This window comes from Carcharodon carcharias, chromosome 7, assembly GCF_017639515.1.
Source record: "Carcharodon carcharias isolate sCarCar2 chromosome 7, sCarCar2.pri, whole genome shotgun sequence".
Lineage (NCBI taxonomy): Eukaryota > Metazoa > Chordata > Chondrichthyes > Lamniformes > Lamnidae > Carcharodon > Carcharodon carcharias.
This window is the reverse complement of record NC_054473.1, coordinates 9,428,632-9,445,247: the sequence shown is the minus strand read 5'-3', so window position 1 is coordinate 9,445,247 and position 16,616 is coordinate 9,428,632. Positions and strand designations below refer to the sequence as shown.

Below are 16,616 nucleotides of genomic sequence, written 5' to 3'. Positions count from 1 at the left end.
CCAATAAACTGCAAGTCTCTGGACCTCAGATGAGTCATTATCCACAGCTTCCTGGCAGATCATGATGGGAGGTGTCAACTTGCCAGAAGAGGTCAATGTAAGTGCTAAAACAAATTATTCCGTCAAAACCCATAATGCGGAAGGATCTGGTCCTCAGAGGACTAGCACTTGTGCCTCCCCAGCACCCTCCCACTCCAATCCCCCTCCACCAATGCCCAGATTGTCCAAATCACAGTTGCTGTTGAGCAGAAAAGATAAGGCTGCGTTTGAAAATCACCGATATCATCCAGATCTCCTCCTCCCAATAACTGCTGGAGTCTGTTCCCAAGGATCCCAGACTGCAGCCTTGATTCTAGGAATATCTATGTAAAGGTGACTCTGCCATTAAGATTAGCTGGGTCTCCACGTCTCTGGACACTCTCCCAGTGGTCAGGGATCTCCTTCTGTAGTTGCTGTTTCTGCTCATTGAGGGGCAGTGCAGACATAATCTTCACTGCAGGGCAAATTCAATAAAAGTTCAAGGAACAGCGCCAACTACTGTACATGGCCTTTCTCGACCTCACAAAAACTTTTGATTCTGTCAACTGTGAAGACTTACGAACTATCATCCTCAAACTTGGCTGCCCTGAGAAATTTGGTACCACCGTCTGCCTGCTCCAGAGTGGCGTCAACTCCCTTCTCATTTTCCTCATTGCAATACTGTACCTCACCTTCAGCAAATCACCCACAGGCATGGAGACAATCTACAGAACTGATGGGAAACTGCTCAACCTACATCGCCTTCAATCCAAGACCAAAAGCACTCCAACCTCAGTCATAGAGGTTCAGTATGTAGAGCTCAAAAACTGAGCTCCAATTTATCGCTGACTCTTTCTCTGAAGCACATGAGAAAATAGGCCTTTCATTAAACACCTGGAAAACTAAGGTCCTCTTCCCACAAGCTTCCACAGCAATACACCTACCCCTGTAGATTAAGATCAATAGTGAGATCCCAGAAAATGTGGACCATTTTCTATATCTTGGGAGCCTCCTCTTGATGAAAGTTTAGATTAAATGGATTTGGGTAAGACTCACAATAGGGATTAGTATGTGGCAATTTGGGAGAAAGGGAATTTACAGACCTTTCTATAAAAAGTAGATGACAGAATGATGGGAGGGAAGAGTAACAGACAAGCTGGCTCTAGAGATAAAAATTCATTGAAACCAAGGTAATTACTGACATCCCCAAGATGTCCAAAGAACCTCACAGCCAGTGAAATATATTCATGAAAGTGAAGTGTTGGCACTGCTATGTAATCAAACGTGGCAGCCAATTTTCACACAGAAAGATCCCTCAAACAATAATGCAATGATCTTTTATTCATTTTTTGTGGCGCTCTGTTCATGCCACCAGGATAATTCCCTGTTCCTCTTCAAATAGTACCATGGGATCTTTTACATCAACCTGAGAGGGCAGGCGGAGGCTTCAGTTTGCTATCTTTCTGAAGGAGACACCACTCAGTACTGTAATGATGTGTCACCCTGGATTTTTTGCTCAATTCTTTGGTGTGAAATTTGAATCCACAAACTCATCAGAAGTGGGAATGCTATCTTTGAGCTAAAGTACCAGGCCAGCGTCTGACCGACTGCATCACCATTTCTTCCACATCCCCCTGCAATTATTTTGATTTTGTGGATATGATTTCGTGTTTTTTTAAACAGGACCATTTACTTTTTTTTGGGCATTGTGTTTCCTGTGGTTAAGAGGTCAAGCAGGTGGCCAACTAGCCCACATGTCTGTCATTTGCCTGCTGCATTGTTCCAGTGAAGCTCAACACAAACTGGAGGAACAGCACCTCATCTTCTGACTAAGTACTTTACAGCCTTCCGGACTTAATATTGAGTTCAACAATTTCAGATCATGAACTCTCTCCTCCATCCCCACCCACTTTCCGAGCCCCCTTTTCCAATAATTTATAATTTTCTTACAATTATATAATTTTTCCCTCCTATTTTTAAATTTATTTTGATCTATTGTTTCATCTCCAGCTTTTAGCCCATTTCGATCCCGTCCCCACACCCCACCCACACTAGGGTCATCTGCCACTAGCTTGCTTCCCTTAATGTCCCCATTAGCACATCCTTTAGATAATATCACCACCGTCAACACCCCTTTGACCTTTTTTCTATATCTTTGGCAGTCTCTTCTTGGCCTCCACCTATCACTGGACCCCTATCGAGCTCTCCTGTCCCACGCCTTTCTACCAGCTCATATTTCATCTCATTTCTATGTCTTAGTTCTGATGAAGGGTCAGATGGACTCAAAATGTCAACTGTATCCCTCTCCACAGATGCTGTCAGACCAGCCGAGTTTTTTCAGTTACTTTTGCTTTTGTTCTATCTCAGTTCATCAGTTTTGCTTGAGGGTTAACTTTTGATTAGGTCACCGAGAACTACTATGTTCTACTTCAAATAGTGCACGGGATCCTTTACATCTGCTGCTGTATCAGCCTTGATCCTCTCTCTTCAGGTACCATAGCCTAGGACACTGTGAACACGGACTTCCAGGTGTTAGTAAACGGTTATGCTTGGCAAAGTACTATCGCGGTTGCTGTTGACTTCTGTAGGTTCTGGCTAACCAGGAGACTCTCCTGCTCTTACTATCTGCCACAGGTGTATCAAAAGGATTTGTAGGTTGATAATAAACCTGTTTGGCCAGGTTAAGAACACACCTTCCGTGGCAATCAAGTACTGGAGTGGGATTTGAACCCAGAGCCTCTGGCTCAGACAGGGACACTACCCACTGTGCCACAAGACCTCCATCCTAGATGGACTCAGGATGTCAAAAGCTTTCATGATTTCAATGAGTTTCATTACTTGTTAAAATGTTTGATACATCTTCCTCCCTCGCCTCATTCTGTCACACTTTGGATTTTTTTTATTCGTTCACAGGATATGGAAGTTGCTGGCTAGGCCAGCATTTACTGTCTATCTCTAACTGCCATTGAGAAAGTAGTGATGAGCTGCCTTCTTGAACCACTGCAGTCCGTGTGATGTAGGTACACTCACAATACTCTTAGGAAGGGAGTTCCAGGATTTTGACCCAGCTATTGGAGAACTGAAAAAAAAGTCTATAAATTGCCTTACTCCCAGACATACAACAAATCAGCCCCTACCACGGATCCTACCCAATTCCATTTAGTCTCTCAACCTAATAAAATTTGAATGTGGTGCCACAGCACTCAGCGTCAACATATAACACAGTGACGTATTGACAGCGTGAATAGCCACTCATCATTTATTTGGTGGAAGAGACATTGTTGTGCTATCTTTCAGTCACTTTGCAATGCAATTATTGCCTTAGCATTCGACTTTTCTTACATTAACTGGCGTGAAACTTCAACCCATGACCTTACATACGAAATAGGAGCTTTACCATTCAATAAGATCATGGCTGATCTATTTGTGTTTTGAATTCCACATTCCCATCTACCCCCAAAAACCTTTGATTCCCTTGGATGCATCTCCTTCTGCTTTAAAAATATTCAATGGCCCTGCCTCCACCACCTTCTGAGGTGGAGAGTTCCAAAGTCGCACAACCCTCAGAAAAAATTTCTCCTTATCTCTGTCCTAAAAGGGCAACCCCTAATTTTAAAACAGTGCCCCATAGTTCTGGACTCACCCACAAGAGCAAACAACCTTTCCATGTCCACCCTGTCAAGACCTTCCAGGATCTTATGTACTTCAATCAAGATCTTCTCACTCAGATGGGAAAATGCTACTCACTGAGCCACACTGACAGTTATCGAGGAACTAAATTAAGTATTTTTTAAATGGTGGATTTGTCCTGCATAGTTGACATTTTGAAACTTTCCGTCAAACACTTATAACACAGGAGCAAAAATCTAGATGCCAGTCATGGTCTCTGAGTCAGAAAGTTGTGGGTACATGGATCACAGCAGAGACTTGAGTATAAAATCTACTCTGATACCCCAATGCGATACGGAGGGAGGGCTGCACGGTCAGAAGTGCTGTCTTTTGTTAAACCGAAGCTTCGACTCCCCTCAGGTAAAAGATCCCGTGGCACTATTTTAAAGAGCAGGGTGCTTCTCTCAGTTCTGGTGAAGTCACTGACCTGAAATATTAACTCTGCTTCTCTCCGCACAAGTGCTGCTTAACCTCTGATACACAGGCACAGTGGTTAGCTTTTGGATTAGTAATCTAGAGGACTGAATTAATGATCCAGAGGCTTGAGTTCAAATCCCACAGCTGGAGATTTAATTCAATTAAATAAATCCAAAATAAAAACCTAGTACCGGTAATGGTGACCAGGAAACTACTGCAATAAAACCCATCTGATTCACCAATACCCATTATGGAAGGAAATCTGCCATCCTTACCAAGGCTAGCCTTGGCTCCAAACCCTATGTGACTCCAAACTCTGTGAAGCACTGACTGCTGTAAATGGACTAGCAAGTCACTCAGTTGTAAACAAGGCGGCAGCTCACCACCACTTTCACATAGGCTATTAGGGATGGACAGTAAATGCTGGCCTTGCCAGGGGCACACTTGCTGCATGAACGAATTAAAAAAAAACACTTGCTCAGCAATTCCTGTTAATGTTTCACATTTTCCAACATTTGCAGTATTTGGTCTTGGCATTTGTTCTCCCTGGTGTCTTGGGGGCCAATATTTACCCCTCAGCCAGCACTCACTGAAACAGATGCTCTGGTCCTTATTGCACAGCTTATTTATTCATTCACAGGGTGTGGGCATCGCTGGCTAGGTCAGCATCTATTGCCCATCCCCAATTACCTTTGAGAAGGTGGTGGTGAGCCACCTTCTTGAACTGCTGCAGTACACCCACAGTGCTGTTAGGGAGACAATTCCAGTTATGTGTGGGATTCCAAGTAAAAGTAGAAAATGCTGGAAAAACTCAGCAGGTCTGGCAGCATCTGTGGAGAAAGAAACAGGATTTATGTTTCAAGTCCAATGCTATTCCCCTTCTGTCAAAAGGATCTGGCTGTGCATAAACTGGCTGCCGGTTTCCTACATTACAACAGTGACTTCACTTGCAAAGCACATTGGGAGGATGCCTGGAGGTTGTTAGGCGCTACAGAAACGCAAGAGCTTGTTTTTATAATTATCCTTATGTGAGAAGAGGGGGGGAAAGGATGATGGTCCAAGCCGGCTGAAGGCAGACGGTGGGGTCCCGGTAGGAAGGGAGGGATGGGATGGTGGGGGGGGATGGGATGGGGGGTGGGAGCTGGAAGGGGCCCCTGCCTTGCCACCCACCTCCCTGGCGTTCTCCTGGCCCACCAGCCCGGCGGCCGCCACCTTGGCCAGGCCGCTCTCGTCCAGGCCCAGCCCCTTCACATGGCTGTGGCTGGCGATCCGCTGGGTCTTGGTGGTGCTCTTGACCTCCTCGATCTTCATCGTTCGCTGCAAATCCGGTCCTCTCGCTCCCCCTGGCCTGCAGCCCAAGCCTCCCTCCACTCGGATCCGCTTGAGGTAAAACGGCGGCGCGTGTTACCAAGCAAGGCGGCGGACAACACCGGCCGACCTAATCCCATAGTAGAGAGCAACGCCCATTCTCTTCGTTGATTGGTCCAAAGAGCCGTCCGTCAAATCCTTCGTCCGTTCTATTGGTCGACTCGCCATCAATCATAGGGCCAGCCTCCCCAGCAAGCTAGGTGGTCACCAGCTTCCGGCTCCGTCGCTAAGGAGTGTGTATTCGCAGTTTAGATAATCGGAAGTACCGGCTTCTTTCCTATTATTGGCTGTTCAAAGAGACAGCTCATTTACTATTGAAGAACGGAGCTGTCAATTACAGACTCCAGTGCTGCAGGCCATAGAAGGGTTTCTGCTAGTTCATTGATATTGAATAATTACAAAATAATTTTGTATTTATTACATTAATTACTTATTAAAGCATATTTGCTCAGGTGACGTTTATGGTTATGAAAGAATATTTTTCTCTATTCAAGTGTTCTGATATTTTAAAATTCACATAATTTAAGAATTTATATATAATTGAAAATGCATATTTTTAAACAATTTAAAATTTTAACAAATACAAAAAGCTGGGATGTAAAAATAACTGGACTTAAACATTGTACAATATTGCATGGGTTGCTTATTTTTTGTTATTATCATTAATGTACCCACAAAGTGGTGCAAGCGGAAACTGAATAATTCCAAAAGGAAAAACAGAATTACCTGGAAAAACTCAGCAGGACTCGAAATGTCAACTCTTTTCTTCTCCGCCGATGCTGCCAGACCTGCTGAGTTTTTCCAGGTAATTCTGTTTTTGTTTTGGATTTCCAGCATCCGCAGTTTTTTTGTTTTTATTCCAAAAGGAAACTTGATAGGCACTTGAAGGAAATAAACTTGCTATGTTACAATGATGGAGCGGGTGATTCGACTGACAGGATTGCTCTATAGACAGCTGACATAGACTCAATGAGCCAAATTACCTTCTTCTGTGCTGTAAATGACTCTATACCTTCATTTAGCAAATGTTGTAAATAGTCACAGCCAACAATAACAATTTCAAATTTTTAAGACTTGTTACTTTCTGAAATATGGGTATCGCTGGCAAAGCCAGCATTTATTGGCCCTCTGTACATAAGGGCCTGGTAGCATAGTGGCAATGCTACTGAACTAGTAATCCAGATGCCCCAACTAATGCTCTGGGGACAGGAGTTCAGATTCCACCATGGCAGCTGGTGGAATTTAAATTCAATGAATTAATAAATCTGGAATACTGGTATCAGTAGTAGTAACCAGGATTGTTGTAAAATCTCAAATGGTTCACTTTGAAGGAAATCTGTCACCCTTATCTGGCCTAGCCTACATGTGACTCCACACCCACAGCCACGTGATTGACTGAAATGGCCTAGTGTTCTCAGTTGTACAGCAAAACACTACAGAAAAGTCAAAAAAGGAGTAAAACCAAACTAAACACTTGGCATCAACCTAGGCATGTAACAGACTTGAGGATGTGAGTAGCCTCCTCCTGTTCCTATAAACCTTCATCACAGGCCAGCATCTTCAGGGGAGGAGAGACAAGATGGAACTTCTGACAACGCTGAGCAGGAATAAACGTGGCTATCCTGCTATAAAAGCATTCAACAAGTGCTCAATGCAGAATGTATTTCTGAAACATCTGCCTGTCCCGCAGAGCATGGACCTGTTGGGCTGAATCTGTGCTGAAAAACTCTGTAATAAATGCTGTTTCTCCGCAGATTCTGTGTATTTCCAGAAATAAAAACAGAAAATGCTGAGAACAAGCAGCAGGTTGGTCAGCAGCTTATTTTTAAAAAGAGAAAAAAACTTAATATTTTGGTTTTAAAACTTCTCTGTAAATTTACAACATTAATTTTCCTGTGTCAGTTTTGAATTTTCAACATCTGTTGTTTTTTTTTTTCCTCCAGGTTTTTCTGAGCTTTGCTTTTTTTTTTGCTGATTGTGGGTTGTAAAGCGGAACTCTATGTTCCAGCTTCAGGGAGAGGGGGGTGGTGTAAAGTGGGTGCAGGGCGGACGTTCCGTCGGGTTTGACTGTCCCCCCCAGGCTCCCGTTTCTTGGTAACCATGGCGGCGGCTGCCACCGAGACCCTGAATTTCAATGTCGGGGTGCTGGGTCACATCGACAGCGGCAAGACGGCGCTGGCTCGGGCCCTGAGCACCACGGCCTCCACCGCGGCCTTCGACAAGAATCCTCAGAGCCGGGAGAGGGGCATCACCCTGGACCTGGGCTTCTCCTCCTTCTGCCTGCCCGTCCCGGAGCACCTCAGGCCGCACGGAGACTACACCAGGCTGCAGGTGACACTGGTGGACTGCCCCGGGCATGCCTCCCTCATCAGGACCATCATTGGAGGTAGATCGTCTTCTGGGAATAAATGAATGATGTTCTGTGGTCCTCCCCTCCTCCCCTCTCCCCCTCCCCTCCACTCTCCCCCCTCCCCTCCCCCCCTCCCCTCCCCCCCTCCCCTCCCCTCCTCCCCTCCCCTCCCCCTCCCCTCCCCCTCCCCTCCACTCTCCCCCTCCCCTCCACTCTCCCCCTCCCCTCCACTCTCCCCCCTCCCCTCCACTCTCCCCCCTCCCCTCCACTCTCCCCCCTCCCCTCCCCTCCACTCTCCCCCCTCCCCTCCCCTCCACTCTCCCCCCTCCCCTCCCCTCCACTCTCCCCCCTCCCCTCCCCTCCACTCTCCCCCCTCCCCTCCCCTCCACTCTCCCCCCTCCCCTCCCCTCCCCTCCACTCTCCCCCCTCCCCTCCCCTCCACTCTCCCCCCTCCCCTCCCCTCCACTCTCCCCCCTCCCCTCCCCTCCACTCTCCCCCCTCCCCTCCCCTCCACTCTCCCCCCTCCCCTCCCCTCCACTCTCCCCCCTCCCCTCCCCTCCACTCTCCCCCCTCCCCTCCCCTCCACTCTCCCCCCTCCCCTCCCCTCCACTCTCCCCCCTCCCCTCCCCTCCACTCTCCCCCCTCCCCTCCCCTCCACTCTCCCCCCTCCCCTCCCCTCCACTCTCCCCCCTCCCCCCCTCCCCCTCCTTCCCTTCCCCCCCCCTCTTTCCCTTCCCCCCCCTCCCCCTCCTTCCCTTCCCCCCCCTCCCCCTCCTTCCCTTCCCCCCCTCCCCCTCCTTCCCTTCCCCCCCCTCCCCCTCCTTCCCTTCCCCCCCCTCCCCCTCCTTCCCTTCCCCCCCCTCCCCCTCCTTCCCTTCCCCCCCCTCCCCCTCCTTCCCTTCCCCCCCCCCGCTCCTTCCCTTCCCCCCCCCCGCTCCTTCCCTTCCCCCCACTCCCCCTCCTTCCCTTCCCCCCACTCCCCCTCCTTCCCTTCCCCCCCCCTCCCCCTCCTTCCCTTCCCCCCCCCCCTCCCCCTCCTTCCCTTCCCCCCCCCTCCCCCTCCTTCCCTTCCCCCCCCCCCTCCCCCTCCTTCCCTTCCCCCCCCCTCCCCCTCCTTCCCTTCCCCCCCCCCTCCCCCTCCTTCTCTTCCCCCCCCTCCCCCTCCTTCTCTTCCCCCCCCCTCCCCCTCCTTCTCTTCCCCCCCCTCCCCCTCCTTCTCTTCCCCCCCCTCCCCCTCCTTCTCTTCCCCCCCCTCCCCCTCCTTCTCTTCCCCCCCCTCCCCCTCCTTCTCTTCCCCCCCCTCCCCCTCCTTCTCTTCCCCCCCCTCCCCCTCCTTCTCTTCCCCCCCCTCCCCCTCCTTCTCTTCCCCCCCCTCCCCCTCCTTCTCTTCCCCCCCCTCCCCCTCCTTCTCTTCCCCCCCCTCCCCCTCCTTCTCTTCCCCCCCCTCCCCCTCCTTCTCTTCCCCCCCCTCCCCCTCCTTCTCTTCCCCCCCCTCCCCCTCCTTCTCTTCCCCCCCCTCCCCCTCCTTCTCTTCCCCCCCCTCCCCCTCCTTCTCTTCCCCCCCCTCCCCCTCCTTCTCTTCCCCCCCCTCCCCCTCCTTCTCTTCCCCCCCCTCCCCCTCCTTCTCTTCCCCCCCCTCCCCCTCCTTCTCTTCCCCCCCCTCCCCCTCCTTCTCTTCCCCCCCCTCCCCCTCCTTCTCTTCCCCCCCCTCCCCCTCCTTCTCTTCCCCCCCCTCCCCCTCCTTCTCTTCCCCCCCCTCCCCCTCCTTCTCTTGCCCCCCTTCTCTTCCCCCCCCTCCCCCTCCTTCTCTTCCCCCCCCTCCCCCTCCTTCTCTTCCCCCCCCTCCCCCTCCTTCTCTTCCCCCCCCTCCCCCTCCTTCTCTTCCCCCCCCTCCCCCTCCTTCTCTTCCCCCCCCTCCCCCTCCTTCTCTTCCCCCCCCTCCCCCTCCTTCTCTTCCCCCCCCTCCCCCTCCTTCTCTTCCCCCCCCTCCCCCTCCTTCTCTTCCCCCCCCTCCCCCTCCTTCTCTTCCCCCCCCTCCCCCTCCTTCTCTTCCCCCCCCTCCCCCTCCTTCTCTTCCCCCCCCTCCCCCTCCTTCTCTTCCCCCCCCTCCCCCTCCTTCTCTTCCCCCCCCTCCCCCTCCTTCTCTTCCCCCCCCTCCCCCTCCTTCTCTTCCCCCCCCTCCCCCTCCTTCTCTTCCCCCCCCTCCCCCTCCTTCTCTTCCCCCCCCTCCCCCTCCTTCTCTTCCCCCCCCTCCCCCTCCTTCTCTTCCCCCCCCTCCCCCTCCTTCTCTTCCCCCCCCTCCCCCTCCTTCTCTTCCCCCCCCTCCCCCTCCTTCTCTTCCCCCCCCTCCCCCTCCTTCTCTTCCCCCCCCTCCCCCTCCTTCTCTTCCCCCCCCTCCCCCTCCTTCTCTTCCCCCCCCTCCCCCTCCTTCTCTTCCCCCCCCTCCCCCTCCTTCTCTTCCCCCCCCTCCCCCTCCTTCTCTTCCCCCCCCTCCCCCTCCTTCTCTTCCCCCCCCTCCCCCTCCTTCTCTTCCCCCCCCTCCCCCTCCTTCTCTTCCCCCCCCTCCCCCTCCTTCTCCTCCCCCCCCTCCCCCTCCTTCTCTTCCCCCCCCTCCCCCTCCTTCTCTTCCCCCCCCTCCCCCTCCTTCTCTTCCCCCCCCTCCCCCTCCTTCTCTTCCCCCCCCCTCCCCCTCCTTCTCTTCCCCCCCCTCCCCCTCCTTCTCTTCCCCCCCCTCCCCCTCCTTCTCTTCCCCCCCCTCCCCCTCCTTCCTTCCCCCCCCTCCCCCTCCTTCCTTCCCCCCCCTCCCCCTCCTTCCCTTCCCCCCCCTCCCCCTCCTTCCCTTCCACCCCCTCCCCCTCCTCCCGTTCCACCCCCTCCCCCTCCTCCCGTTCCACCCCCTCCCCCTCCTCCCGTTCCACCCCCTCCCCCTCCTCCCGTTCCACCCCCTCCCCCTCCTCCCGTTCCCCCCCCCCTCCCCCTCCTTCCCCCCCCCTCCCCCTCCTTCTCTTCCCCCCCCCCTCCCCCTCCTTCTCTTCCCCCCCCCCTCCCCCTCCTTCTCTTCCCCCCCCCCTCCCCCTCCTTCTCTTCCCCCCCCCTCCCCCTCCTTCTCTTCCCCCCCCCCTCCCCCTCCTTCTCTTCCCCCCCCTCCCCCTCCTTCTCTTCCCCCCCCTCCCCCTCCTTCTCTTCCCCCCCCTCCCCCTCCTTCTCTTCCCCCCCCTCCCCCTCCTTCTCTTCCCCCCCCTCCCCCTCCTTCTCTTCCCCCCCTCCCCCTCCTTCTCTTCCCCCCCCTCCCCCTCCTTCTCTTCCCCCCCCTCCCCCTCCCCCTCCCCCTCCCCCTCCCCCCCCTCCCCCTCCCCCTCCCCCTCCCCCCCTCTAACTCCCCCTCCCCCTCCCCCCCTCTAACTCCCCCTCCCCCTCCCCCTCCCCCCCTCTAACTCCCCCTCCCCCTCCCCCTCCCCCCTCTAACTCCCCCTCCCCCTCCCCCTCCCCCCCTCTAACTCCCCCTCCCCCCCTCTAACTCCCCCTCCCCCCCTCTAACTCCCCCTCCCCCTCCCCCTCCCCCCCTCTAACTCCCCCTCCCCCTCCCCCTCCCCCCCTCTAACTCCCCCTCCCCCTCCCCCTCCCCCCCTCTAACTCCCCCTCCCCCTCCCCCTCCCCCCCTCTAACTCCCCCTCCCCCTCCCCCTCCCCCCCTCTAACTCCCCCTCCCCCTCCCCCTCCCCCCCTCTAACTCCCCCTCCCCCTCCCCCCCTCTAACTCCCCCTCCCCCTCCCCCCCTCTAACTCCCCCTCCCCCCCTCTAACTCCCCCTCCCCCCCTCTAACTCCCCCTCCCCCTCCCCCCCTCTAACTCCCCCTCCCCCTCCCCCCCTCTAACTCCCCCCTCCCCCTCCCCCCCTCTAACTCCCCCCTCCCCCTCCCCCCCTCTAACTCCCCCCTCCCCCTCCCCCCCTCTAACTCCCCCTCCCCCTCCCCCCCTCTAACTCCCCCTCCCCCTCCCCCCCTCTAACTCCCCCTCCCCCCCTCTAACTCCCCCTCCCCCCCTCTAACTCCCCCTCCCCCTCCCCCCCTCTAACTCCCCCCTCCCCCTCCCCCCCTCTAACTCCCCCCTCCCCCTCCCCCCCTCTAACTCCCCCCTCCCCCTCCCCCTCCCCCCCCTCTAACTCCCCCCTCCCCCTCCCCCTCCCCCCCCTCTAACTCCCCCCTCCCCCTCCCCCCCTCTAACTCCCCTTCCCCCTCCCCCCCTCTAACTCCCCCCCCTCTACCTACCCCCTCTACCTCCCCCCCCTCTACCTCCCCCCCCTCTACCTCCCCCCCCTCTACCTCCCCCCCTCTACCTCCCCCCCTCTACCTCCCCCACCTCTACCTCCCCCCCCTACCTCCCCCTTCCTTCCCTCCCCCTTCCTTCCCTCCCCACCTCCTTCCCTCCCCACCTCCTTCCCTCCCCACCTCCTTCCCTCCCCACCTCCTTCCCTCCCCACCTCCTTCCCTCCCCACCTCCTTCCCTCCCCACCTCCTTCCCTCCCCTCCTCCCTCCCCTCCCCTCCCCTCCCGCCCCTCTCCTCCCTCCCCTCCCGCCCCTCTCCTCCCTCCCCTCCCGCCCCTCTCCTCCCTCCCCTCCCGCCCCTCTCCTCCCTCCCCTCCCGCCCCTCTCCTCCCTCCTCCCCTCCCCCCTCTCCCCCCCCCTCTCCCCTCCCCCTCCCCCCCTCTCCTCCCCCTCCCCCTCCCCCTCCCCCCCTCTACTCCCCCTCCCCTCCCCCCCCCCCTCTCTCCCCTCCCCCTCCCCCTCCCCCCTCTCTTCCCCTCCCCCCCTCCTCCCCTCCCCCCCTCTCTCCCCCTCCCTCCTCCCCCTCCCCCCTCCTCCCCCCTCCCCCTCCCCCCCCCCCCTCTAACTCCCCCTCCCCTCCCCTCCCCCCCTCTACTCCCCTCCCCCCCCTCCCCCTCCCCCCCTCCCCCCCCTCCCCTCCCCCCCTCCCCCCTCTCTCCCCTCCCCTCTCCCCCCCCCCCTCTCCCCCCTCCCCTCCCCCCCTCTCTCCCCCTCCCCTCCCCCCCCTCTCCCCCTCCCCCCCTCCTCCCCCTCCCCCCCTCTCTCCCCCTCCCCCTCCCCCCCTCTCCCCTCCCCCTCCCCCCCTCTCTCCCCCCTCCCTCCCCCCCTCCCCCCCCTCTCCCTCCCCCCCCCCCTCCCCCCCTCCTCCCCCCTCCCCCCCCCCCCTCTCCTCCCCCCCCTCCCCTCCCCCCCTCTCTCCTCCCTCCCCTCCCGCCCCTCTCCCCCTCCCCCCCTCCTCCCCCTCCCCCCCTCTCTCCCCCTCCCCTCCCCCCCTCTCTCCCCCCTCCCCTCCCCCCCTCTCCTCCCTCCCCCTCCCCCCCCTCTCCTCCCTCCCCCTCCCCCCCCTCTCCTCCCTCCCCCTCCCCCCCCCCTCCTCCCCCCCCTCCCCCCCCCCCCCCCTCTCCCCTCCCTCCCCCCCTCTCCTCCCCCCCCTCTCCTCCCCCCCCCTCCCCCCCCTCTCCTCCCCCCCCTCTCCTCCCCCCCCTCTCCTCCCCCCCTCTCCTCCCCCCCTCCCTCCCCCCCTCTCCTCCCTCCCCTCCCTCCCCTCTCCTCCCTCCCCTCCTCCCTCCCCCCCCTCTCCCTCCCCACCTCCTCCCCCCCCCCCCTTCCCTCCCCTCCTCCTCCCCCCTCCTCCCTCCCCCCCTCCTTCCCTCCCCCCTCCTCCCTCCCCTCCTCCCTCCCCTCTCCCTCCCTCCCCCCCTCTCCTCCCTCCCCTCCCGCCCCCTCTCCTCCCTCCCCTCCTCCCCCCCTCTCCTCCTCCCCTCCCCCCCTCTCCTCCCCCCCCTCCCGCCCCTCTCCTCCCTCCCCTCCCGCCCCTCTCCTCCCTCCCCTCCCGCCCCTCTCCTCCCTCCCCTCCCGCCCCTCTCCTCCCTCCCTCCCGCCCCTCTTCTCCTCCCCTCCCGCCCCGCCCCTCTCCTCCCTCCCCTCCCGCCCCTCTCCTCCCTCCCCTCCCGCCCCTCTCCTCCCTCCCCTCCCGCCCCTCTCCTCCCTCCCCTCCCGCCCCTCTCCTCCCTCCCCTCCCGCCCCTCTCCTCCCTCCCCTCCCGCCCCTCTCCTCCCTCCCCTCCCGCCCCTCTCCTCCCTCCCCTCCCGCCCCTCTCCTCCCTCCCCTCCCGCCCCTCTCCTCCCTCCCCTCCCGCCCCTCTCCTCCCTCCCCTCCCGCCCCTCTCCTCCCTCCCCTCCCGCCCCTCTCCTCCCTCCCCTCCCGCCCCTCTCCTCCCTCCCCTCCCGCCCCTCTCCTCCCTCCCCTCCCGCCCCTCTCCTCCCTCCCCTCCCGCCCCTCTCCTCCCTCCCCTCCCGCCCCTCTCCTCCCTCCCCTCCCGCCCCTCTCCTCCCTCCCCTCCTCCCCTCTCCTCCCTCCCCTCCTCCCCTCTCCTCCCTCCCCTCCTCCCCTCTCCTCCCTCCCCTCCTCCCCTCTCCTCCCTCCCCTCCTCCCCTCTCCTCCCTCCCCTCCTCCCCTCTCCTCCCCTCTCCTCCCTCCCCTCCTCCCTCCCCTCCTCCCTCCCCTCCTCCCTCCCCTCCTCCCTCCCCTCCTCCCCTCCTCCCCTCCTCCCCTCCTCCCCTCCTCTCTCCCCCTGCTCTCTCCCCCCTGCTCTCTCCCCCCTGCTCTCTCCCCCCTGCTCTCTCCCCCCTGCTCTCTCTCCCCCCTGCTCTCTCCCCCCCCTGCTCTCTCCCCCCCCCTGCTCTCTCCCCCCCCCTGCTCTCTCCCCCCCCCCTGCTCTCTCCCCCCCCCTGCTCTCTCCCCCCCCCTGCTCTCTCCCCCCCCCTGCTCTCTCCCCCCCCCTGCTCTCTCCCCCCCCCTGCTCTCTCCCCCCCCCTGCTCTCTCCCCCCCCCTGCTCTCTCTCCCCCCCCCTGCTCTCTCTCCCCCCCCCCTGCTCTCTCTCCCCCCCCCCTGCTCTCTCTCCCCCCCCCCTGCTCTCTCTCCCCCCCCCCTGCTCTCTCTCCCCCCCCCCTGCTCTCTCTCCCCCCCCCCTGCTCTCTCTCCCCCCCCCCTGCTCTCTCTCCCCCCCCCCTGCTCTCTCTCCCCCCCCCCTGCTCTCTCTCCCCCCCCCCTGCTCTCTCTCCCCCCCCCCTGCTCTCTCTCCCCCCCCCCTGCTCTCTCTCCCCCCCCCCTGCTCTCTCTCCCCCCCCCCTGCTCTCTCTCCCCCCCCCCTGCTCTCTCTCCCCCCCCCCCTGCTCTCTCTCCCCCCCCCCTGCTCTCTCTCCCCCCCCCCTGCTCTCTCTCCCCCCCCCCTGCTCTCTCTCCCCCCCCCCTGCTCTCTCTCCCCCCCCCCCTGCTCTCTCTCCCCCCCCCCTGCTCTCTCTCCCCCCCCCCCTGCTCTCTCTCCCCCCCCCCCTGCTCTCTCTCCCCCCCCCCTGCTCTCTCTCCCCCCCCCCTGCTCTCTCTCCCCCCCCCCTGCTCTCTCTCCCCCCCCCCTGCTCTCTCTCCCCCCCCCCTGCTCTCTCTCCCCCCCCCCTGCTCTCTCTCCCCCCCCCTGCTCTCTCTCCCCCCCCCTGCTCTCTCTCCCCCCCCCTGCTCTCTCTCCCCCCCCCTGCTCTCTCTCCCCCCCCCTGCTCTCTCTCCCCCCCCCTGCTCTCTCTCCCCCCCCCTGCTCTCTCTCCCCCCCCCTGCTCTCTCTCCCCCCCCTGCTCTCTCTCCCCCCCCCTGCTCTCTCTCCCCCCCCCTGCTCTCTCTCCCCCCCCCTGCTCTCTCTCCCCCCCCCTGCTCTCTCTCCCCCCCCCTGCTCTCTCTCCCCCCCCCTGCTCTCTCTCCCCCCCCCTGCTCTCTCTCCCCCCCCCTGCTCTCTCTCCCCCCCCCTGCTCTCTCTCCCCCCCCCTGCTCTCTCTCCCCCCCCCTGCTCTCTCTCCCCCCCCCTGCTCTCTCTCCCCCCCCCTGCTCTCTCTCCCCCCCCCCTGCTCTCTCTCCCCCCCCCTGCTCTCTCTCCCCCCCCCTGCTCTCTCTCCCCCCCCCTGCTCTCTCTCCCCCCCCCTGCTCTCTCTCCCCCCCCTGTCTCTCTCCCTCCCCTGTCTCTCTCCCTCCCCTATCTCTCTCCCTCCCCTTTCTCTCTCCCTCCCCTGTCTCTCTCTCTCCCCTTTCTCTCTCCCTCCCCTGTCTCTCTCCCTCCCCTGTCTCTCTCCCTCCCCTTTCTCTCTCCCTCCCCTTTCTCTCTCCCTCCTCCCTTTCTCTCTCCCTCCTCCCTTTCTCTCTCCCTCCTCCCTTTCTCTCTCCCTCCTCCCTTTCTCTCTTCCCCCCCCTTTCTCTCTTCCCCCCCCTTTCTCTCTTCCCCCCCCTTTCTCTCTTCCCCCCCCTTTCTCTCTTCCCCCCCCTTTCTCTCTTCCCCCCCCTTTCTCTCTTCCCCCCCCTTTCTCTCTTCCCCCCCCTTCTCTCTTCCCCCCCCTTCTCTCTTCCCCCCCCTTTCTCTCTTCCCCCCCCTTTCTCTCTTCCCCCCCCTTTCTCTCTTCCCCCCCCTTTCTCTCTTCCCCCCCCTTTCTCTCTTCCCCCCCCTTTCTCTCTTCCCCCCCCTTTCTCTCTTCCCCCCCCTTTCTCTCTTCCCCCCCCTTTCTCTCTTCCCCCCCCTTTCTCTCTTCCCCCCCCTTTCTCTCTTCCCCCCCCTTTCTCTCTTCCCCCCCCTTTCTCTCTTCCCCCCCCTTTCTCTCTTCCCCCCCCTTTCTCTCTTCCCCCCCCTTTCTCTCTTCCCCCCCCTTTCTCTCTTCCCCCCCCTTTCTCTCTTCCCCCCCTTTCTCTCTTCCCCCCCCTTTCTCTCTTCCCCC

The 16,616-nt window shown here is 59.7% G+C and overlaps 2 protein-coding genes across 3 annotated transcripts in view; one reads left to right on the top strand and one right to left on the bottom strand.

The window, feature by feature from the left end:
• Positions 1-5,613, bottom strand: part of ruvbl1 (RuvB-like AAA ATPase 1) — a 60,590-nt gene extending 54,977 nt beyond the window's left edge. Inside the window, exon 1 of the mRNA XM_041192641.1 lies at positions 5,275-5,613. Within this exon, the coding sequence (XP_041048575.1) occupies positions 5,275-5,415 (141 nt within the window). The 5' untranslated portion in view covers positions 5,416-5,613. The remainder of the gene's footprint in view (positions 1-5,274) is intronic.
• A 1,873-nt stretch (positions 5,614-7,486) lies between these two features.
• Positions 7,487-16,616, top strand: part of eefsec (eukaryotic elongation factor, selenocysteine-tRNA-specific) — a 445,969-nt gene continuing 436,839 nt past the window's right edge. For both annotated transcript variants that reach the window (XM_041192567.1, XM_041192566.1), the window contains exon 1: positions 7,487-7,858. In XM_041192567.1, coding sequence (XP_041048501.1) covers positions 7,573-7,858 — 286 coding nt within the window. In that variant the 5' untranslated portion in view covers positions 7,487-7,572. The remainder of the gene's footprint in view (positions 7,859-16,616) is intronic.